The sequence below is a fragment of the Fulmarus glacialis genome, unplaced genomic scaffold (genome assembly GCF_000690835.1).
Source record: "Fulmarus glacialis isolate BGI_N327 unplaced genomic scaffold, ASM69083v1 scaffold2321, whole genome shotgun sequence".
Classification (NCBI taxonomy): domain Eukaryota; kingdom Metazoa; phylum Chordata; class Aves; order Procellariiformes; family Procellariidae; genus Fulmarus; species Fulmarus glacialis.
Window position 1 is genome coordinate 25,868 of NW_009193217.1, and position 23,841 is coordinate 49,708.

Here is a 23,841-nt window from a genome sequence, read left to right on the forward strand (position 1 = left end):
ACCATACTACTTGCTACATAGCTTAAAACTGCAATAGTAGATTTTTTCCAATAGTGTTAAAAAGGAAAAAAAATCATTTATTATAACAAGAAGAAAAGAATGTTTAAAAACTGCCAAAATTAGAGGAGAATTTGGGGAGCAATACTGAGCAATGAGTGAGCAATCAACATGAAGGTACTGTAGTTTCATGACTTTCTGGAATAGTGTGCATCAGTAGAGTTGTATTTTTATTTTGAACTAACAGGAGCAAGAGGAAGTAGCAAAGAAGCATGAGGAAGACCTTAGAGTTCTACACCAGAAGTTAAATTTTTATACTGACAATTCCCTTAATAAATTCAAACAGACTGCTTTGGTGAGTTATGTGTATTTGTGGGATTAGTGAAGTTGTTCCCAAATTTTTAAAATTCTTGCTCAAAAGAACAGTTTTGCAGTCAAAAGTAAGTAATAAATGATGACAGGAAAAATAAATGGGTGGTTGTTACAGAATTACTGTATTATTCTTGAGAAAATTCGCAAGAGGTGGAATAGAAGTCAAGTGTAAAAAACCAAAGTTACCACCCCAGTATATATGAGCCTTTTTCATATCATCCTAATTTATGGAGACTTCTAGGAGAGAGAGGTTATTTTGTTTTCTGTTCTTTTCATTCAATCTGTGGTTATGTTAAACTAACCCATTTCAATACAAATTTTCTCTTGACGCTTTATGATAAGGTGAAACCTGTATTTAACTGGTTATTCTGTGGATCATTAGATGCACAAAGCTCTTTTCAAATGACTGTGACTGCTTTCTCTGTGGAGTAAGAATCATACCCCAGTAAATAAACATGTTAGATATTAATGCTTGACTATATTCTGGATTGAGTTTAAAATACGTCACTAATGCTTACCTTTAATTTAACGCTTCAAATGTTTATCACGTGCATTTGTTCTGTTTTACAGGAGTTAGTGAAAAAGACTTCTTTATCAGTTTCCAACAACAAACATTTTCTTCGCTTAGCTGAAATGGAGCAAACTGTAGCAGAACAGGATAATTCCCTTGCTTCACTTGTTGGAAAATTAAAGAAAACATCATTTGAATTGGAGAAACAAAAACAAATTACTTTAATGAAAATCAAAGAGTTTGAGACTATCAGAGCCCAGTAAGTTTTTAGACTGTTAACGTAAGTCACAATTGGATTGGATCAAGTCAGTTATGTATTGCTGCTACAGAACTGGCCTATCAAATTGAACATGTTTTTGCTGAATTTAAGATTTGACTGAAAAAACTAACTCGAAAGAGTTACTATGGTTGGTAATTGTAAATTATTTTTAATCTGTAGCTCTTCATCTGAAAAACTGTGGCTTGGAAAAATGCCTTTCAGTTGTTAGCTTTTTGCCATTAAGTGAAAAAGAAAGTATTCAAGGAGTCTTGTATGAGAGTTGTCTTTAAGCTACTGTGATACTTGCTAGTTTGTGTTTTGTTTTTCTTTTTCCCCAATACATCCATTTGGGCTTGCTGCCTAACAAGTTTAAACTCACAAAAATTTAACCCCTGTTTAAAAGGAGAAAAGTATGATCCTTTCTTCACCTGTTAGGGCCAGGAATTAGAATGAAAAATGCTCTAATCTCATTTTGCTGATCTTCTTGAGTAATTTTCTTATTAAATGGAGGCCTTCTTTGTTGAGTCAGTCTTTTTTTGCTGTTTCCAAATCTATGTGTCATTTGTTTTAACAATAATAAAAATAGAACATCGTGCCCTTTGTTATTTATTTGGAATTTGCTAACTTAATTATTGCACCCTATTAATGCTTATATTTTGTTAGGCTTCAGGAAAAGCACACAGTTGATGTGGAACAACTAAAAGATGAAGCAAATGAATTGAGGAACATGTTATCTCAGATGGAGAAGGAATTAGCAAATGTAAAAGCTGAACTAGAGGTCCAAAAAGAAGCAAGTAATAGAGCACCCACAGCAACACTGAAAAACCTGGTGGAACAGCTGAAGAGCCAGTTAGCCATAAAAGAGAAGCAGCATAAAGTTAGTCAACAAAAATTAATCCCTATGTCACATAAATGTTTAATGTTGCTTAATGCTTAAGAATTCTATGTGTAGTACAGCAGGAGGTAGAATATAATTGCATAATATAACATAGTAAAATATATTTGCCTTTTCTTGTTTTGTAATGTTCATATTAGCAGCTTCTTCACTTAAAAGAACTTGAATTTATTATTTTCAGGCTTTGAGTAAAGCACTTTTGGAACTCCGAGCAGAAATGACGGCTAATGCTGAACAGCAGATTATTTCTGCTGCATCACAAAAAGAGGCATATATGAATGTACAGGAGATTGTTGACAGACAAACAAAGGGGCTTACGGTGAGTACTAGGTAATATCATTGTATTGCATTGTTGTATTGTTGATAATCCTGATTTTGGGGGTTTGCTGTTTTGTTTGTTTGTTTGTTTTCTTCTAGACACAGATAGAGGAATTAAATAATCAGATTACAAAACTTACAGATAACCTTAAAATAAGTAAAACCCGGGAAAGTTCTTTGTCTGTTGAAAGGGATGAGTTGAACCAAGAACTTCAGAGGAAACAAAAAGCATTTGCTAAAATGATGAGAGAAAAAAATGAAATGGAAAAAGAAAATGAAGAACTGAAGAAACGAATTCGGAGGCTAAGCAGTAGCATTCAGGTAGAAATGATTTTTAAAAACGCATTCGATCTTGGTCAAGTTTCTGCATAGATGTGCTGTTTTGGGGAGAAAGATTAAGTACTTTTGGCTGGCACTGAGATTTATACTTGATTTTAAAATTTATGGTTGCTCATCAGCTGGGTTATATGTGAGCTATTAGCTTTTGCTGTTGGAAGCATGCCTCAAATAAAAGGAAGAGACTGAAAATACTTGCTCCTCCAAATATGTTTGAAAGAAACTGAGGAGTTGAATTACCACTTTCAAAGCTTCTTTGAAAAATGGAATTTTGTCATCTTCCTGGCTGTCCTTATCTCCCCTCAGAAGAAAAGTAAAGGATTTACAGTAGAATGGTCTAATTTTTTTTTTTTTTAAATTCAGCTACTTGCTGCTGATTATTCAGTTTAGAATGCAAAGTTACATTCCAGTACTTTAATAATTCAAAGATAATTTTAAAAAGATCATTTAGGTTGTAAACTAATTCTACCATTGGAATTAATGTCCTTATTTTCTGAGTGGAGAAAAATATTTAGGTAGTGGTCACTAAACTTTAAGTTTGTAAAAGTTTGTAATTTTTCAGAGCAAAGCTGATGAACAAAATCTGATAGATGCACTTCAGAAAAAAATTAAAAAGTTGGAAAGTGAACTTGAGAAGAAGTGTGAAGAAACAGAAAAAAAAGGTGTAAGAGAAGACAAGGTATGTGATACTTAGATCGTGGCTTTGAAAGACATCAACAGCCTAGGTCTAGGCCAAGGCAATTCAACTCTCCCTATTGCCTCTAAAAAAATGCAACCAACCAACCAAACTTGATCAGAAGAAAAGCAGTTCCATGACTGTAACTTCTTCATGTTTCCCATGCTCTTTTTCATTGCTCTTGGTGCTTAGTACTGGTATATTAATGTTTTCCTGGCCTTTTTGTAGAATTAAAGATCCACTATACGTCTTAGAAACCTAAGATTTTATAGGTAGCAGGTAGTAGGTACTGATTATGTAAGTGCTGTCAAATGTGCATTTGCGAAATCAATGCAATGATAAAAACATGAAATACTTAGGAGCAAAAGTGTGAATCCTAAAAGGGATGATGTCTGTATAAGTGATTATTCTTCACAATAGTGATCTCCACATAGAAGGGGTTCGGAGCGATTGGAGATGTGTTCATTTTACCAGTTGTTTTGTTTGGTTTTTTGCTTGTTATTTTACTACTTCAGTAACTAATTAGTGGTTTGTCATAGTCATCATGAAGTATACTGGAATATTATAGCATGCTTATATAGTGACATTCAGACTATTTATGATATTAAATAGTATTCTAGGCCTGCACTTATGCTTCCAATTAATTTGAGACTTTTAAAATACCTGTTGCTTAGTGTCTAGAGATTTTTTCCTCAAACTTGTTTTTTCCTTTTTCCAAGATTTTGCTTTCTGTCTGTCCCTTAGTAGAAGTAACTGTTTAGAATGAAGACAGAAAAGAAAGTACAGGGGCTAACTGGAGAAGGGAAAAGTCTAATCAAAAAAAAACCGAAAATTGCTTACAGGAATATTGACTGTGATTTTTCAGTAGCCATTTGTGATCACATATAATTTATAGTTACTGAATTGTAATTTAAGTAGAGATTCGATTTCTCAAAGGAAAAAATAAACTAAAATGACAAATTGTACAGCTGTGCAGCAGGGGCATATAAACCTCTGGTGAGGTGCAGAAGATAGATCTGCTGTAAATTGGCATAGAAAAACACTTCTTTTTCTTTAATCTGTCTTCTTTACTAACGTGTGATTCAAAGTAGAAGGATACATTGCACTAGCACCTCTGATTTCATAAAATGTGTCACTCCTTTTTTGTAAAATGAATGTTAAACACTACGGAAGAATTTGGTAATTTGGTAATAGCATTAAACTGCATCAGCTTTATACACCAGTCATTACAGCATACTCAAAGTATCCAGCTGGGCCTGCTATTTACCTTATGGTAAATAAAGTAAATAATATATGCCTGCTATGGCTTCGTTTTAAATTGATAAATGAAGAATATATCATTCTTGGTTTTCTAATGTGTTTACTTATTTTGCTTTAAGAAAAAAATTCAAAAGAAATACATAATTTGTTTATGTGCTTCACAGACCTCCAAGGAGGAAATAATTAGATGGGAAGAAGGTAAAAAATGGCAAATCAGAATGGAAGGATTGCGGAACAAACTAAGGGAAAAGGAAAAAGAAGCAGATGCTTTAACCAAACAATTGAATACTTTGAAGGAAATTTATACCAAGTGAGTTGGTTTTAATAGATTCAGCTACAAAGTGATGACATAAGGAAAATCCAAATATGTTTGCCACGTAATAATTGTAACAGTTTGTTATGTTTATGAGATTGTTGTCTAGAATTTGACATTGCTATTGAGATTAAAAGGATTAGTTAATTTTCAAGCAGCAGGCTACTCCTCTAGTATCCTTCCCTTGTAGAAGCCAACAACCTTTATTACAAGAAACTGTCTCTGAATAAAACTAATTTAAGTCCTTTATTATGCTTCTTGTATATAGCATTCTGTTATTCCTATGAAACAAATAACAACTTTATGAAGACAGGCCATTTCTCACTGGTGTGTTATTTAATCAGATTGCTAGGTTTGGATACTGTGCTACTGTTATATGTAGTACTGACAGTTCTAAGATTATGAGATGGAAACCTTCTAAAAAAAACACATGCGCAAACCCTCTGCAAATGTTACGTTACATTCACTACAGTAATGGCAGGGTTTTATGGATACAAGATGCAGAAGAGAAAGGAAATTGTGATGGTGATTGCAGTTGTTGTTAGATTGTGATTTGAAACCGCTTCAAAATGGCATTTACTCTTAGCAAGTCTTGCATGAATTTCACATAAAACACAGGCAAGACCAGGAAGTGATTTATGACATGCTTGATACTGACTCATTGTTTTTTCCAGATTTAGTTTTTGGGTTTTGGTTTGTGTTTTTTTTTTGTTAAAGCTGTACTGTCTATAAGGTCACCTTATTAAACAGAAAAGGGGCTGTGGTTCAGTGAGCAAATAAATCGCAAATGTGGATTCTTAGAGACAGAAAATATTTTCTCCTAAAGAAAGCAAGTTAGCAAATAAAGTTTTAAATGTAAATTTACCGGACGTTGCAGGACTGAAAAAGAGAAAATTGCTCTACAGAAGAAACTGAAAACTACTGGTGTCACTGTTGACCGTGTTGTTGGAGTAAGAGCCTCAGAGACTGAAAAAGAACTGGAAGAACTAAGAAAACGGAATCTAGATTTAGAAAATGAAGTTGCTCACATGAGGTGAGAGGCATTTTAAAAGAATCTATAAAAACTAAAAAATCTAAATGAGAAAAAAATCTGTGGAAAGGGATAGATAGTCTCTATTAGACCAACTGATTCAATAAGGAAAAAAACAGATGGGAATTTCAAAAATCCTTCTGTCAGTCTGTGACAAGCAAAGTTAAAGCTACTTGGGAGCAACTGTGCATGTTCAGAGAATATGCAGCATTGGTTCGTTATTCTAAAAAGCTAAATAAGATGAAAAACATCTGGCCCCTATTGTATAAAATTATAATTACAATTTAGAGTTGGTGAAAGTTACTGAAACTGCTAAATTGCAGTTAGGGAGTGTATTCTTAATCAGTGTATCCACTATCACAGTGGATAGTGTACCTGAGTAATAGAAGCTGTACACATCTTAAAAGAGCAGATTCCTTTTGCCAAAGTAAGTACTTTCGATTCATGGAGATTAGTTGAAATAGTGTATATGGCTAACATTGATTTAGAATAACCATCCCAGTAATACTAGAAAATCCAGTCTAGTAATCCAGAAGTTCATGGGTTTTTTTACCTTAAGGGATGTTTTTCTGCATTAATAGCCATTGATTTGTTTTCTCTTGATTCATTTTTTGATGTAGAACACAGCAAGCAATCCCACGAGATTCTGTTGTAGAAGAATTACATTTCAAAAATCAATACCTCCAGGAAAAGCTTCATGCATTGCAGAGACAATGTTCGAGAGAGACATATTCTAGACCCTCGGTAAGTTAATAATGTAACCATATTACCTAGAGGAATCACATCTACTTAAAAATATTTGTTACCCATTTGGTATTCTGTGTCATTTAGCTGGTTTTATTTCAAATTATAGTATTCTAGAACAGGATATGAAATACTCAGCTTTTAGTGTTTTTAAAAAACCACAACAAGACAAACACAAAAAACCCCCAAAACTTACAGGTTCTGTGTTCTACAGGTAGAAGCTGAAATATTCAGCATCCTAGCATATGTGGAGAAATAAGGGATACGTATTTTTAAATATGTGCGTCTGCAACTGAGAGGCTACTTTTATATTCCATATTGACTGAAAATTTGGGATACACAGAATTTGGGGAAATACTGAGCTGCATTTCAGTTACATGAGGTGTTTTTGTTGTGTTTTGATTTCTACAAGGTTCATTATATTGCAAATATTGCATTACCGGGTTATCTTAATCTTTCAAGAAATAGATTTAACAGTACATTCTAGGTTTCTTTATGTCCTGTTGTGTTTTACTGTCTTCTGCTTTTCTTTCATGCTTCATTTTATCTTCAACTTGAATCAGAGTACATGTGACCAAACTGAACTGGCCAAGTCTGTTCCTATCAGTATCAGTAAACAAAAGTATTTGAATTCCCTTCAAAAGAAACCTATTTCAAATAGGGATGAAATCAAAGATCAGACTAATCATAGCATTACTGATGGCAGTGAAATAGATGAGGAAGCAGACTTGCAAACATGCATCATGCATAATGAAGACCATGAGGCTACTGCGGATGCAAGCACAGAAGCGTCTCCTGAACAGCATCCTGAAGATAGTGAGAAATGCAAGGACACAGATATTTCTAGGGAAGGATTGAAAAACAAAAATATAGCTGAAGCTGATGAAGAGAAATGCAGTGAAAAAGAAGAAAATGTAACCCAAACTGAAAATGGAAAATTTAATGAGGAATTTGAAGAAGAGGAGAGGAGGCAAGAAATACTCAAGCAATCAAATGTTGATGAAGAAGAAAGTGTAGAAGAGCCTTATACTGACAGAATGAGCTGCAATCAGTCTCATTCAGGAGAACCTTCTAATCAAGCTAATGACTATGAAGCAGAAAAAATAAATGTGAATAATGAAATGAATCAACACACTGCAGAGGATAAACATGAAAATTACCGAAGTGGTACAGAGGGGCTTGAAACAACCCCAGAATTTTGTGAAATGCCCGAGGTTTGATACTGTAGCAGTCCTCTAGCATTTCTTCTGTATAAATGATGTAGAAATAAAATATGATAATGCAGTGGTTTCCTATGCATGGTCTGCAGGGATGTTGAAGTAGTCACCAAGTGGTCCATAAAGCAAACCTTATACTTTCATGATAGGCATGCATGTCAGCTCACAAATAAGCTACTGTCAATTCTAAAATTTTGATCCAGAAAGTTTACAAATAATCACAATGATACATGCAGCTAGTTGATGACCTTCATTCTTTAAGAGACTTATGATGTGTTATTAGTTACACTAAGAAAAAAAAAATGCTTTATTGAAGCAAATACTTTATTCTTACCATTATTAGTGATTAATTAATGGATCATATGGTTAATTCCATAATTGCATAAGTAAAAACTGCTGATTATTATATCATCAAAAGGTTTTACTCTTTACTAGTCAGGCATAATAATTTACTATAAACTTATGATTGGAATTGGCAATATAAGGCATGCAAAGCACTCTTTATGTAATAGAAATTACTAGCCTCCATGGATAGAGACTTAAGATTGTAGGAACTAACAGACTAAGAACTAGAGTTATATACTACTCTTCTTGACTTGCTCTGTAATCTGTTTGACTTCAGTGAAATTCCTTATGCCATATGTACTATTTAATAAACATATCAGAATATGTCCTTAACATTAGATGCTGTTCCCAGGTACACAGCTTACTACACTCAGTAGCTTTTTTGTCTTTTAGACTTCAAGATTTATTTCTACCCAATAGTTTGAGAGTTAATTTTGATTTGACAAAATTTTTTACTAGTTTATACTGATTTGTAAACTTCCCTTAAAGGTTAAGCAAGTTTAGAAAATGTAAGAGAAGGAGTTAAAGTCAGAGCAGATTAGATCAAAACTGGTGATACCACTGTCATCCGTTTTATTTCTATGAAAAATACTACTTCTCTGTTGCTATTAATCACCTACAACTGATAGAACGAATTGTGCATTACCACTTAATAATAAGTTTTTTCCCCTCCATTTTCTCAAGACATCAGGAATAGGATCAGATGATCAGTATCGAAGAGAACAAGAGGTTTTAAAGGAAAATTTAAGATTGTCATCTGAAAACATTGAGCTAAAATTCCAGCTAGAGCAGGCCAACAAAGATTTGCCAAGACTAAAGGTAACATCTTTTTACCTTTAGTCCCCTTTACCCTGACACAGGTTAGGGGACTGCTTAAAAAGAAATGGATATCTTTTCTGTACATACTGTAAGTTTTTAATGTTTTTATGGAAGATGAGAAGGTTGAATGGCTGGTAGAAATGATGGAAAATGTCATTGCGATGGAAAATTGCTTTCTCTTTTACATTTTTCAAAGTAAACCAACTGTAATTTTGTTACTGTCCACCTCAATTTGAAATCTAAATAAGTTGCTTATTACTTTGTTTTTTTAGGACCAAGTAGGTGACTTAAAAGAAATGTGTGAACTTCTCAAAAAAGAGAAAGCAGATGTTGAACGAAAGCTGGGCAGCATTAGAGGGGTGAGTATTATAATAACAGCATTTTTTATCATAATCAAATGAAACTGAAATACAAACAAAGCAGTATTTTATTAAAGCTAAACTATGAATTATATAAAAAATGAAAATTATATTAATATATTTCTGTAAATGCATAATATAGTTACAGCTTTATGATTTAAAAGATAGGATTTTGATTTGATGCAGATGCTAGAAAGTGTAAGTTATTGTTAGTGAAGTTTTTTGTTTGTTGTACTATGCAAGATGACACGGTTAAATTTTACTCTAGCTACTGTCAGCTACTTTAGTAGAGCAGTATTTCAGAAGTTACAGGAAGAAAAGGCTTCAGCAGTGTCCAGTATCTGCCTTGCTACTAACTTGTCAAACTATTTGTGTGACCTTTTAAAGAAAGCTGATTTAATAAAAGCTCTTAAGTGCCTTCATAGCTCTTTCAGTATACAAGGAGAATGGGTTCTACTTCTGGGTACCTGGAAAAGATTGTATATTTCCCATTCTTTTACTTGTACTTTGCATGGACTGTTCGTGTATCTGCCTATCTGTTATGCAGTGGTAAGTTTTGGATAAGGAAATTCAGGTTATAAAACTGTTTCATGCAAAGGTTCTGAGGAGGCAGCAAATTCTGAATCTTCTTTTTCAGGAAACAGAGGATCCGACAGAGGCTTTTCTTTAACTCTGCTGTGTACCAACACAAGCCTCCTAATCCCTCCAGTTGTTTTAGAGAAGAAAGAATAAGTCATTTTTTCTTCCAAAACTTGGTCACTATATAGGTTTATGTAGGACTCCAGGGAGTAAAATCTTCCCCATTTTCCACTGTACTGTGCTCCTTACCTCTGTAGAAAGAAAAGGAGGTACTTCATGGGCCCAGAACTAGAAACAGCAGCATCTTTAAATTGTTATTGCTGAGGGAAACAGTCGCTACAAAGATGATGAGAAAATAAATGCATTTGAACACCCTTTAACATCTTTTCTACCTCATAAATGAACATAGTGAAAGAAGAAAAATGGAGAAATTACAAGCTTTTCCCCCCACATTTATTTATTTATTTATCACTCTGCAAGGAGAATATATGCCTTGGGAAAGGGAGAAGATTTACTTATGCTTTAAGATGTAGTTCTTCTGTCACTTTAATCCAACAGAAGTATGGTTGCTAAAAAAGGGCCCTCTTTTCCTCCCTCAAGGTTCCAGCCATCCTTTTTATTTTTTTCCCCTCAGACAGTATTAGCATTCAAGCAATTGCATGGTCTGTTGGATCAGGGAATTGCTCTACAAGAAAAGCTAAGAAAAAAAAGTAGTACTTTGATTTATTTTCCTAATGTTTCAGTTTAGTTCATAAAGTACAGCAGATTTTGAGACTAACTGCAGCTTTCTTGGGTAACACAGAAAATGAAGGAGCTGATATGTTGACTTTGGGGGTGAATATATCATTTTGGGGAGCTAAGTATGCAAGAAACTTTAGGGTTCAAGTCACACCAAAATATAACATCTTTTTTATAAATATAAATTGCAATGGGAAAATAAGCGATAAGTAAGACTTGAAGTATCTCAGAATGCTAACATGAACTGTTTACTTCCTTTTACTTTTTTTCCTTCCCTCTCTATAGGCTGGTAGAAGTGGAAAGACAGTCCCAGAATTGGAAAAAACAATTGGTTTGATGAAAAAGGTTGTAGAGAGAGTCCAAAGAGAAAATGAAGATCTGAAAAAAGCTCCAGCTGTGGTTTCTAATGAGAAATTACTTGGTCTTGAACAGGAAAATGAGAGGCTAAAGGTACTGATTTATCTCCAATAACTATATTTAGATAGCGGTTTATATGCAAGTTAGTAGGAAAATGGAGCAGCAAGCCTGTCGTTAACATTGATTGGCACAAAAGTGTTTTAAAAATACCAAATATGAAACATGTAGAACACAAAAGCAAAACTTCATTTTAGCATAACATACTACATGATTTATGTAGAGGTACTCTGTACCTTAAGGATATATTTAAATATGTGATGAAATGTTATCTTCACTGTGCTAGGAAGCTGCAACTATGCTGTGCTTTAAAAATGGAAATCTGAAATTTTCTACTGAGCAATGTATATGTATTTTAACAAACTGTTTGATATTTAGTCTGAAATGGAAAAAATTAAACTTCATCTGGGGGGCCAGCTGAGTATGCATTATGAATCTAAAACCAAAGGAATGGAAAAAGTCATTACTGAAAATGAGAGGCTGCGTAAAGAACTGAAAAAGGTATGATCATTGTAATGCACCCCTTCATTTCCATTAGTTACTGGTTGTGCCAAGTATCTTTTTTTTTAAATGTTTGACACAGAATGGACACTTTTCTAAGCACTGATATTGCTATGACAGAATTTTTAATTTTATGTGGAGAGGAGACATCCAAGGAGCAGCCCAAGACAGAATTTGGAAGTTGTAGTGTTAGTGATCTTGGATGCACTATTTTCCTCTAAATCAGTGCTGACCCTATCTCACCATCATTTTAGATAATCCTGTGCTTCATGTGAGATTCAGTATTCCATAAACCTTTGTTTTTATTGAACAATAGGAAGCTGACAGTGGAGAGAAGTTACGAATAGCGAAGAGTAACTTGGAGATATTAAATGAGAAGCTAACTGTACAGCTGGAGGAAACCATTAAGAGGCTAAATTTGGCTGAGAGCCAATTTGACGGAGCTGACAGCAAAAGCTGGAAGTCCGTTGTTGTAACAAGGTAGGAATTGAGAATGAAGTAAGGAAGATAAACGCAAGTGTTAATTCCTCTTTAAATATCAGCAAACAAATTAGACTTTCATTTTCATAATTTTTCTTTCCTCTTTTGAAGATAGTTTTATATTATCCATATTTTATTTTCTGATTCTATGTTAGTATGTAGAATCAGCATGCAGGTCTCCGATATGAATCCAGAAGAGATCTAGTGTCCTTAAGTACTGGCCTTGTTAGCTGCTTCTATACCGAAGCCAGTTACTTCTCTCCCTTCTTCAGATCAGCTGTAAACTTCTGGATAGTTCTGGTAAAGGACGTATTTTGTGTTCTTTGCTGCTTAAATGTATTCTATTTGTGCTTTGTGGAATAATGTCAGCATTTTTGCTGAACATAGAAAGTATTTCAGTACCTTACCACATGGATGACAATCTGAAACAAAAACTGGAAGCCAGCAACCTGTGTTTTCCAGCTTGGCTGCATTTGAATCTACATTTAACCATGTGAATGTGCAGAGGTTGTGTTAGAAAACCCACTGGGATTTCTATACTGCTTGGGACATGTAGGCATAGCTAAAGATCCTTCATGTGTGTCCTGAAGGCCCTGAAAGCTAACTGCAGTCAGCCAGTTGATTCTGTTATCTGTAGAAGGGAGAAAAACGTGGAGACTAGCACTGGATTATCTTTTCCAGTATATAAAATGAAATGTGGGAATCGCCGTTTCCTAGATTTTCAGATAAAACTCAGACTTTGAAATCAGCATCAAAAATCATTTTTGGTTTATATATATATTAATCTTGGTAGTAAGAGTAAACCTCTACAACTTTTTACCAATAAGTTATCTGAAAGTTACCTATCAGTTATTTTAAAATTCAGGTACCACTTGCATCACTCAATGTGGAACAAACTAAAGAAAACAGTAGTATGACACCGATTTCTGCTTTGCAGCTTAGGCATACATTTTTAATTTATCTGTACTTCCGCAATTAGTTCAGATGCTTTTTCTATGACAGCCTATTGATACAGGCTGGAGATCTTAACTCTACAGGCTGAACAACTTTAATTGCATTAATTTCTTTGCTAGAAGCAAGCTGTTTAGTTCTGAGTTTTGTAGTTTGCTTACAGAAATGATTTTGGCAGTCACGCCAAAACCATTGTCAGTCCCATTTTCAATGAGCTATGCGCAAAGATGCTAGTTATATGTCACACTAGCATGTTTAATAACGAACAGATTGATACAGAATATGAAGAATATATCTTTGATATAAGATACATTCACATGAAACATGCCTGTTACTCATCAAAGTGGATGAGGAAGGAGAATTTTACCGCTCGAGGCAAGAGTTTTTAATTGGGTATCATTTCTTGTACTGCCGTATCTCAGAAAGGACAAGAAAATGAAACAATGCTTATGCCATTAAGAGAAATAAACAGCCTGTATCCTGCATAAGGATGGAAGAGAGCAAATTTTTTGGGAAGAAATACTTAGTCCTGGACTCCTGGATGACCTCAGGATGAAATAAGATGACGTGTTGCAAAAGTACTCTTTAATAGTTGTAAACAGAGGTGGAAGGTATCTACAAAAACAACCTCTGACAGCAGCCTTATTAGGGCAGAAAATCAGCTGGATGGGAGATACTTATCTGATTCCATTTTAGGTCAGATCACTGTTGAACAGTCTATCTGCTGATGTCCATGATGTCACCCACTTCCCAGTCTTGCACTCCCACAGGATCCCTTGGGGTAGTTCTGGTGCTTCTCTGACATATTGCTGAGACATTTCACTTCACTGACACTTCAGAAAGCCATTCCTTTTTTTTAACCTTCCCCCTAACTATGTAGTGAGATAAAATGTCTTTATGCAAGGTCAGATGACAGCCATATTTAGCGTATTTAGTAAGGAAGGAGGGCGAAACTGGCTGCCAACCACAGGAGGAGGAGGACAGGAACATGCAGCAAAGAGGCATGCCCTTAACAGGTAGCAAATCAGCTCAGTAGTTTGAATATAGTTTTTCTTTTTGTTCTTCACCTCTTTGAAAAACATTTCTACTTAGTTCTATTTAGTTGATATAGATAGCTAGTTGTGGATAGATAGATAGATATAAAATATATGGTTGTGCTTAATTGTACTTGCCTATTTCAGCTGGTGTGAATAAAAACTTTTATTTGCATTTACTTAAGGTGATTTTAAAGTAAGTGGATAACATTAAGACACTACTAACCTAGAGGAGCTCATTGGGCCACTTTAACATGCAGTCCACCTCACCAGCACATCCTACAAAGCATGTACGTGGTAACAGAAGGTATCTGATAAGGCAGACAAAGGCATCATCCAGGTGATCCTTCAGAAGGCTCTTTGGCAGGTAGCAAGATGTTGAGATCGCATTGCTATCTGAAAACCCACTTCAGATGGGAAATTGGACTACATGACCTGCAGAGATACCTTCCAGCCAACATTTCAATGATTCTCTAACAACCTTTTTGTAGCCTTGTATGGCTCAAAGCAAAACGGAATCCTCCTCAGACTGCTGTTATTCCAGGGTAAACATAATTTCTTGTAGAACATTTTCGTCCTTGGAGTCTTCATCTTCTGTATCTGTATTAGCCCTTTTCTCAGTACATTAATTTATTTTTCATAAATTATTAAATCATAAGGAAAACACTGTCAAAGGTATGACACTGAAGTAAGACCTGACCAATGTGCACACTGCATCAATAACAGATGTGCATGCTTTTAGCTGGAGGTAGTTTGGGGTTTACGTGCAGTACCATAAACAGATTCCAGTCCCTCTTTAATGAAGTGTAGACACAAAGAAAGATCCAGAAAGGTGTAACATTTGGAAAAGCCTTTATTCTAAGATTAAAAAGGTAGTTTTCATTATGCTTCTTTCAGCTCACTTATAAATAAGACCAGTGATTATTTCAAGGCCAATGCCCCAAACATATTTTAGGGTGTATTTTATGGCATTTAGTCTCCTAAAGATATTTTAATCTCTGATTCCGCAAAAGTATTAGCTTTTGTTCTTATCTTTTTCTAAATAAAAATACTACCAGGATGCATGAAACTAAGATGAAGGAAATGGAAATGGATATTGCTAAAAAAACCCAAAGCATCACTGACCTTAAACGGCTGCTTCAGGAAGCAACAGAACGTGAACACAATGCTGATAAAAACTTACAAGATCTAAAAGAACAAGTGAGTAAAATTTAGCCAGATGATTCTGAGAACAGATTGCTTAATATTAATTAATTTCTTTCTAGTGTCTATATTGACAGAGTACATTTTTCTCTAATCCATGCTTTTAGAGGTTTTTTCAGTCCTAGTTACCATAATTGTACATCTACATATTTTAGCCAATTAATGAGGTTTACCACATATTATCAATATATATTCTTGACTTGCAGTCTTAGGGGGAAATTAATTTTTTTCTACTGTACTCTTCTGTAGGGTTTTGTATTATAGCTTCATTGACCACATGAAAGCCTGTAGGTACAGATCCTTCAAATGGTCTTAAAATCTTTCTAGCATGTTCCGCAAGAGTGAGTTTGCTGCGGGGACTTCCCTCTTCCTTTCAGGTCTTTTTTGGGGGATTGACTTTGCCATCCTAAAAGGGATTTTCATGCCTATTTCCAAAATGGCCTCCTACATGCAGTCCCTAGTAAGTCTTACAGATACTATTTCACACATGGAAGAGTTGATGAATTTTAAACTTGGGTACCTTTGAAAAGATGTATCAAATTTTGGCTTTTAAGTACTCCAGAGATGCAGCCCTAGGACTGTCCACCCAGATTAGCTTCCATCTTCTTATCTATTAACACGTGCATGGTTTTCTTCCCCAGATATCTTGTACTGGCCATTCTCAGAGTAAAGTACCAAATACACAACTTTCAATATAAGAAGTCATATATATTATGTAAGCAAGTAAACGTGTTCAATAAATAGAACTTGGAATTGAGTCCTATAAAACAATTATTTTGTTAATTTTTGCTTGTTTTCCCTTTTCTAAAGTCAGCATTATTAACATGATGCGTATACCAGCAGCAAAATTAACACAGAGATAAAATTCTTTCATTATGTGATACTACTCTGGAGCAACACATTTTACAGTTTCTTCCATGTCTCAAATACTGATGAAAGGACGTGGTCAAGGTTAGCTACGTTTCAAAGAAACAGAGATTGATTGTGAAAAAAACCAAACCCGTACCATTTTAGGTAGTAGTAGAACAAAAGCCTATCACTAACAGTAGCCTTATGAGAGTTCACAAATTGTCACTGCATTCAAAAACTGTATATAGTCTCATATTTAAAACATTAATTTTTTGCTCCCACATCTTCTACTGAAAGGCACCTCTAGAGGCTAACTCCTGCTCTGGTCAGGGACCTATTCTAACTTACAACTGCAGGTTATTTCTAGTCAACATACGCTCATTTGGGTTTTCATTGCAAAATCACAGGCTTTTCACATCATGTTTAAAAAGGAACTTGGACGCCTAGGTATGCAAATAAGAACATCAGTAGTATTTTTAAAGCACTTAAATGATTTAGGCATATCACTTCCTTAACCTTATGTATAAATTATGCTAATGTAGCTATGTGTTTAACTTTCTTTGTGAACCTAACTTTTGAATACTTTTTTCTTCACCCTTCATGAAATATGTAGCAATGAGCTATACTAACTTTAAAAAGGCTGTAGATAATTAGCTTTGTGGAAACTGTTAGTAGATGAACACTTGTTTTTTTTTCTCTGTGATAGCCTAGTACTTGGTTACATCCTTAGTATTATTTTCATTTTTTTTTAATCCTGTATCAAAGAGAACTCCATCTGAACTGCATTATCCACGGATACTGTTTTCAAGGGTAAAACTTACTTTATTTTTCTTTTAAGATTGAGCTTCTCAAACACCTTCCTGAAGGTGCAAGGACAGAGCAAAGCCTCATCAGGGAGCTTCAGCTTTTAAGGTAATGTACTTTTAAACAACTAAATAAATACCTCAGCCAATATGTATGAAATAAAAATGATCAGGAGATGGCCATTGTGATTTTCAGTTACATCTTTTATATTCTAAAATATTTTAGTAACTTTTAAAAATTATTCTAAAATTGTTTTATATTCCAGATTAACTAATAATCGATTAGAGAAAGAAAAAGCAGAACTAGCTCACCAGGTGGAGGATTGTAAGCACCACATACACACATATACAAGTGAAGGTCCTGCAGCCGGTAATCATTTTCAATACCTAAAATAAAGATTTTCCTGTATTTTGGGCCTAAAACTGTTTTTACATAATATGTGTGTGCAAAATGATAATAAATCTACAGAATTATTTGAATTATATTAACGCCAGAGTAGTGTAAACTGGAGCAGACTAAGTTTTTGGATTTTTGAGTACTTATGCAAGTTTTTTATAGAGAAGTGTTAGTAAAAATATCCATAATTAATTACCTTTAACAAGAGGCTATAATCTTTGTAAGACTTCCCTTTCCAAGAAGATGTGTAGTTCATGCCACCATCTGCTTTATAAAACTCAAAAGACTGCTTGTAAGATGTCAGTCATTCATTGAAACCCTCTTGTCTACCCCTTCTACCTTGGGTTCCAAGCTGCCAGAGAATGTCTGTTTCCAGATACCAGCTCTGGGAATGATTTAAGACTTAGCAGGCGTCAGTCCCATGGGAAAAGCAGAGCACTATAGAGCAGCACATTGCCATACGACTGCGAAAAAAAATAAAAATTAACCCCCTTGAAATTATGAATATAATTAACAAGATCCTATACTACATTATTTCCAAGTTTCCTGCATTTAATTCGGAGAAACCATACATGTCGTATTTCTCAGAAGTATGCTAATAGACTGGCTGTTGGAGTATTGTATTCAATCACAGGAACTAGACACCACCACCTAATTTGTACAAGAACTAAAGAAAAGCCCAGATGACTTGAATTTTTAGTGGCTGTTGATCCCAATTGGGTTTACACACTTTTAACTGTTTCAGCTTTCAGGAGATGCAGAATTACTGTAACAAGATTATTCATGTCATTGATCTTCCTTACCTTAAATTTTGTAACATGTTATCATTTTTTTTGCAGGACATAATGAAATGGTGGAGGATAAAAATGACAAGTTAATGACAAAAGTAGCTGACCTCCAGACACAGTTGAAAGCCTCAGAGTTGGAAAAACAGCAATTAAAGGTGAGTTGCAAGGATCATCCTAGGCAAGATAATAAGTAAAATTATGGTTAGCTAGAAAGAGCTGTTAATATCTAAACTAATATTTAATGACAAAATCAATTTCTAAACATTATGTTTATGAAGCCTGTTTTGTTGTTAATGAATGTGCTGTTCATGGGTAGATTTTTCTGTCTCTAGAGAACATGCTTGTCCTCTCATCGTTTAGCCTCTCAAGAAAAAGGCAAAAAAAGCTGCTGTTGACCTGGATTTCCTAAGTTCTGGATAAAGGTGGTACTTCTTCATTCTTTTTAATAGGAGGAAACAAAAAAGCTGAGAAGAGAACTAGAAAACTTTGACCCTTCCTTTTTTGAAGAAATTGAGGATCTGAAATACAACTACAATGAAGAAGTAAAAAAAAATATTATCTTGGAAGAGAGGTTAAAGCAGCTTTCTGGAGAGTTTGGCATTCAAGTGGATAGTCCAGGCAATGTTTCTGTTGATTAGGCCTGCGTTTAGTATCCTCAGTGTTGATACTGAAAATAAATTCCGGGGCATTTACATAATACTGATTTACTTGTGTGTTTTTATCTTGGAATGATAAAAGTCTATTAAAGTTACAATAGTTTGGCACACACCCAAGAGCGCAGAATTGGATTAGTCAACAGCTTATGGTCAGTATTTATATACACCAGTCAAAATAAAAGTGAGTTTTACCTCTCCCAACTCCTTTGCAATACTATACTTTAATTCAGAACAGTAATTTGGGTAATACAAAGGTGTCAGGTGAAGTTGAAACCTTGGACTTATCCTAAAAGTTGAGAAACTCTTAAAGTGTGCTAAGTATGCTAAGTTCCAGATTGATAAGAATATGTAATTTGTTCTTGCTGTCTCATGCTATCATACTTCTTAACTATGGACTCAGGGTCAGTGTGCTGGATGTCTGTTCTTACATCCCTGGTTATTTTTACCTCAATTTTAGAAAATCCAAGAACAAAGAATTGAAAATAAAGTTAAGTATTTCAGCCAAACTAATGGTATTTTTGTAGATAAATGATTTTTCATGTTGTGTATTTTGTATAGCTGGATGTATACTTTTATATAGCACAGATAAAATAAAGCCAACTCAAACGATCATACAGTCTCACCTTTATTATTTATATGCCATCTTACTTAATATGCCCTTGATGAAGTTTCCTAATTGAGATGCAGTCTGAAAATGGGTATTATTAAGCCAAGTCATGTCTCTCTCTAATTACTAAGGATCTCCAAAACAGAACTAGTATACCGCCTATTATTTACTCTTTTTGTCCCAAAATAGTGGAAGTAGCTGTAGGATATAGCTTAATTAGGTTTTAAAGTAATAGCATAATGCCACAGCTTACCAGTTAAATAATACATTCAAAAGTTTTCCCCCAAAAGAAATGGTTACAACTTTAAAAAAAAATACCAAGTTTCAGGACTAATTCTGGTCCCACCTGAAAATTGTCCTTTACTGTTAAGAAACAACTAGATTCTAAATCTGAATCCTACATATAATAGTGTCGTAATAACTATATTTATAGAAGTGCAACCTATGGAACTTTTACAGTCGATTGCATTCATTAGCTAAGCTATTAGGACCAGCCAGTGTTAGACATCATACTACTTACACTTAATTATAACAGTTTACAGAAATGGGTTCAAAAGCTAAGGATTTTTCAGAACTGAAAATAAGCATGCTGAAAGCTAGATGTCTGCTCTGAATGTCAGATCTCTCATTATATAAACTTAGTCATTTAGGAAAAACTTAAAATCGTACAGTACCTAGGCTGCTGCCTAAGCTAAAAGATTATTTGGAAAGAGTTCTGTGGTAGACACAAGTAAGAGGAATGCAGCACATACGACAATTAACTTAAAAAAGAAAACTAATTTCAAGCATCAAACTTGATATCTTTGAGTCTGTCAAATCTTTGACCATCCAAGTTTGAAAAATGGTGAAACAAACTCTTTGGTTCAAAGTCACAGTCATATTTAGTTCTATTAAAAGCAATTACAACAGGCTGAGAATTCAGGTATGTCTCTGCAAGTGGCCAGCGTAAACCAAGATGATGGCGATGGAGCTAAAATAAAAAGAAATGAGATAAGTTTAGAGATTTTGATATAGCAGCCCAACAGTTCCCAACCTGGGGGGTGTGGGTGTGTGTGCTTTAATTGTAGGATCCTCTGCATTAGGGCTATTAATCAGTTATCTGAATAACATGAGTAACAACTATGCACAAAAGGCAAACCAGAACCAAGGTGTCCTCCACAGCTTCAGAAATAATACAAACTTGCTAATTAATAGAAAAATCACATTCTTATTAACAATACTTGTTCTAAAAGTCAACATTACAAGAAATGAATTTTTTAAATAAAAGAATTAAGCTTTAAAATGTTGAGTGATTCCTATACGGAGAGGCAAGAAAATATTATTTTATGTTCTCAATTACTTTATCTACATTATGCTAATAACTGAATGAAAAAGTTTAATATGTTGTCATTGTAGTGATTCACTGGCTTGACTAATTCTACTGTCACCTGATTTGCTAGGAGAACATTTACTACTAAAGAATTTGGAAAACAAGACAAAAAGTGAATACCTCACAATACTTCACACATTATGAATTATTGTAGTGCTTTCCACATGTTCATCGATATATTTACCTTGATTAAACACCCATCATGGCAGTGCCACACAATTCCTTCAACTTTACCCTCACTGCAGCCTTCAAACCAAGACAGTATGTCATTTTGTTTCAAAGTAGGTGGATTCTTTATTTCAAATGCTCCATGTGGTACAAGAAGATGTACAGGCTGCTTCTTGCTTCCTAATCCTATGTTAAAAGAAACAAAAGTCTTCCTGCTAGTTACGTGTGATAACTTAAGATTTTCCTCACTTTTGTTGTTACGGCTATCTTAAAAGCACTCTATAAAGGTAGACTTCTATTAGATACTACAATATTGTCCTACCTTTAAGAGAACAGTTAAATATACTTTTAAGTATCAGATGTAGCTGTCTCCTCATCAGGTAACTTTTTATTTATATAAAATAAACATGACATAGAGATTTACACAGTTGTCTGCTTTGTCCTTGTGGTCATCTCCTCAGTAACCATAAAGCTACTAGCTAAATTCTTCATGCTTCAGATCATGATCAATAGCACAAACATCTTAGTTCCTGAAAATCTGGCATATTTTTTATGAATATGGATTAATACTTAAGCCAGGCTGTTAACAAATGCATTGCCTCTTCACTGACTGTTCAACATAAATCTTCGTCTAAGAATACAGCTATTAGAATTTTTTGTTGCAGTTCCTTTACATTCTGAGAAAATTCTTAGACCAGGTTACTACTATTTTTCCTATCCATCCTTGCAAGTTATCGTAACAGCAAAGCTCAGAAGTTAGAACTCACTTGTGCTCATACCCAATTGCTTTTTGTTAAAAGGCTTTTCAAGGGAGAAGCCACAACCAAAATGTAGCTTAAATTACATTTCCTTAAAAAAATTGCATAGTTTATAATTTAAAAATTGCAACTTACAACTAACTCTAGGGACTAAAAAAAAAAAGTGCCTGAATAAAATCTCTACTTTAATGGACCAAACACCATCAGAAAAGCAAGTAAAAAAAAAGTCAAGAAAAATCACCAACAATCTCAAAAAATGTTTTAGTATTTTAATAGTAATATTTAAAACAACTTTTCCAGTCAGAATATTTTTTGAACGACTAAAGCAAAGCATTTTTATAATAAGTCCTAAAGAACATGCAGGTGGAAAGAGGTTTAATAGACATAAATAGTCTATAGTGACAACTCAGCTTTCTGAGGTGACTATTTTTGGGTGAGTGTTCTTTGAGCTAACCCTTTCTCTCCTTTCTAGAAAGGTTACATTGCTACCTTAGAACTTTTTTTTTAAAGTTACACAAAGAAAATAGAGAGCTTTCACTCAAAAATATCACTAAATAAAAAAGTATTTAAGAGCAGGCCATACAAACTTACCATATGGATTTGCATTAATATTAGTCCCAATGAGCTCCAATGTTTGTTCCAAAATTTCTGATAACGGCACTGGACTGATTTCCAGAAGCCCTGGGTCAGCATGGCGTTTCAATACCAGCGCTATTTCAGCCTCATAATTTACAACAGATGAGTGCCAGCAATACTGCTTACTATTTTTCTCCACAGGCACCCAACCTATAAGAAAACATTGCATTTTACCAAAGTAAATATCTGAAGTTATCATATGCATACTAGAACTGTACATGCATTAAAAAAAACAAACACAGGTAACTACAAACAGAAATTCACTTCAAAAATGGATCACCACCACCACCACCACCACCATTTTACCTGTGCTGTATCATAGGTACCTGGCATATGTCCATTTTCATCGGGCAAAGGATTGCCATTAGAGAACTCTATGTCCTTTGCGGGAATCCAGGTATCTGGAACAGGCTTGAAATCCTCTTCAATATTCCAAACAAATTCTAGACATATAAATGTGATAGGTTTTGGCAAACTGTTAGCAAATTTTACATTTTGATAGTCTTTCAATCCAAGTATTAAAATATCACTGATCTAAACCTTGTTTTACAGACAGTAGTCCCAGTTACTTTGTACAAGCACCAACATCTAGCACACTCACGCAGTTCTACAATTAGGAGGGTTTAAAGAAGCATAGTAGCGTTTTAAGTAGTTTAAAAGTTCAAAACTAACTAAGATTAAAAAATAGCTACCTAAATAGCCAACATTATATTTAAACTAGAGCAAAAGAAGTAGAATAGAAGAGACTATTTCAATTGGAAGGGACCTACAACGACCATCTAGTCCAGCCGCCTGACTAATTCAGGGCTGACCAAAAGTTAAAGTATATTATTAAGGGCATTGTCCAAATGCCTTTTAAACACTAACAGGCTTGGGGCATCGACCACCTCTCTAGGAAGCCTGTTCCCGTGTTTGACCACCCTCTCGGTAAAGAAATGCTTCCTGGTGTTCAGTCTAAACCTCCCCTGGCACAGCTTTGAACCATTCCCACGCATCCTGTCACTGGATACCAGGGAGAAGAGATCAGCACCTCCCTCTCCACTTCCCCTCCTCAGGAAGCTGTAGAGAGCAACGAGGTCGCCCCTCAGCCTCCTTTTCTCCAAACTAGACAAGCCCAAAGTCCTTAGCCGCTCCTCACAGGACATTCCTTCCAGCTCTGTCACCAGCGTTGTTGCCTCCTCTGGACTCATTCAAGGACCTTCACATCCTTCTGAAATTGTGGGCCCAGAACTGCACACAGTACTCCAGGTGAGGCCACACCAACACTGAATACAGCGGGATAATCCCCTCTTTAGACCGGCTGGCTATGCTGTGTTCGATGCACCCCAGGGTGCGGTTTGCCCTCCTGGCTGCCAGGGCACACGGCTGACCCATACTGAGCCTGCTGCCGACCAGCACCCCCAGATCCCTTTCTGCAGGGCTGCTCTCCAGCCACTCCTCTCCCAGTTTATAATCGTGC

The 23,841-nt window shown here is 34.9% G+C and overlaps 2 protein-coding genes across 2 annotated transcripts in view; one reads left to right on the forward strand and one right to left on the reverse strand.

Moving 5' to 3' along the window:
• CEP290 (centrosomal protein 290kDa) overlaps window positions 1-18,826 on the forward strand; it is a gene marked incomplete at its 5' end in the record, with an annotated part of 44,532 nt that extends 25,706 nt beyond the window's left edge. The window contains 19 exons of the mRNA XM_009587355.1: window positions 245-352; window positions 940-1,139; window positions 1,803-2,016; window positions 2,216-2,353; window positions 2,452-2,673; window positions 3,251-3,367; window positions 4,789-4,934; window positions 5,815-5,970; window positions 6,588-6,711; window positions 8,958-9,092; window positions 9,365-9,451; window positions 11,054-11,218; window positions 11,561-11,683; window positions 12,000-12,163; window positions 15,207-15,348; window positions 17,039-17,112; window positions 17,270-17,373; window positions 18,240-18,343; window positions 18,638-18,826. Of these exons, the coding sequence (XP_009585650.1) occupies window positions 245-352; window positions 940-1,139; window positions 1,803-2,016; window positions 2,216-2,353; window positions 2,452-2,673; window positions 3,251-3,367; window positions 4,789-4,934; window positions 5,815-5,970; window positions 6,588-6,711; window positions 8,958-9,092; window positions 9,365-9,451; window positions 11,054-11,218; window positions 11,561-11,683; window positions 12,000-12,163; window positions 15,207-15,348; window positions 17,039-17,112; window positions 17,270-17,373; window positions 18,240-18,343; window positions 18,638-18,826 (2,712 nt within the window). The remainder of the gene's footprint in view (window positions 1-244; window positions 353-939; window positions 1,140-1,802; window positions 2,017-2,215; window positions 2,354-2,451; window positions 2,674-3,250; window positions 3,368-4,788; window positions 4,935-5,814; window positions 5,971-6,587; window positions 6,712-8,957; window positions 9,093-9,364; window positions 9,452-11,053; window positions 11,219-11,560; window positions 11,684-11,999; window positions 12,164-15,206; window positions 15,349-17,038; window positions 17,113-17,269; window positions 17,374-18,239; window positions 18,344-18,637) is intronic.
• Window positions 18,827-20,003: 1,177 nt separating this feature from the next.
• Window positions 20,004-23,841, reverse strand: part of LOC104083746 (chromosome unknown open reading frame, human C12orf29) — a gene marked incomplete at its 5' end in the record, with an annotated part of 6,319 nt that continues 2,481 nt past the window's right edge. Inside the window, 4 exons of the mRNA XM_009587354.1 lie at window positions 20,004-20,421; window positions 21,005-21,174; window positions 22,338-22,532; window positions 22,709-22,825. Coding sequence (XP_009585649.1) covers window positions 20,233-20,421; window positions 21,005-21,174; window positions 22,338-22,532; window positions 22,709-22,825 — 671 coding nt within the window. The remainder of the gene's footprint in view (window positions 20,422-21,004; window positions 21,175-22,337; window positions 22,533-22,708; window positions 22,826-23,841) is intronic.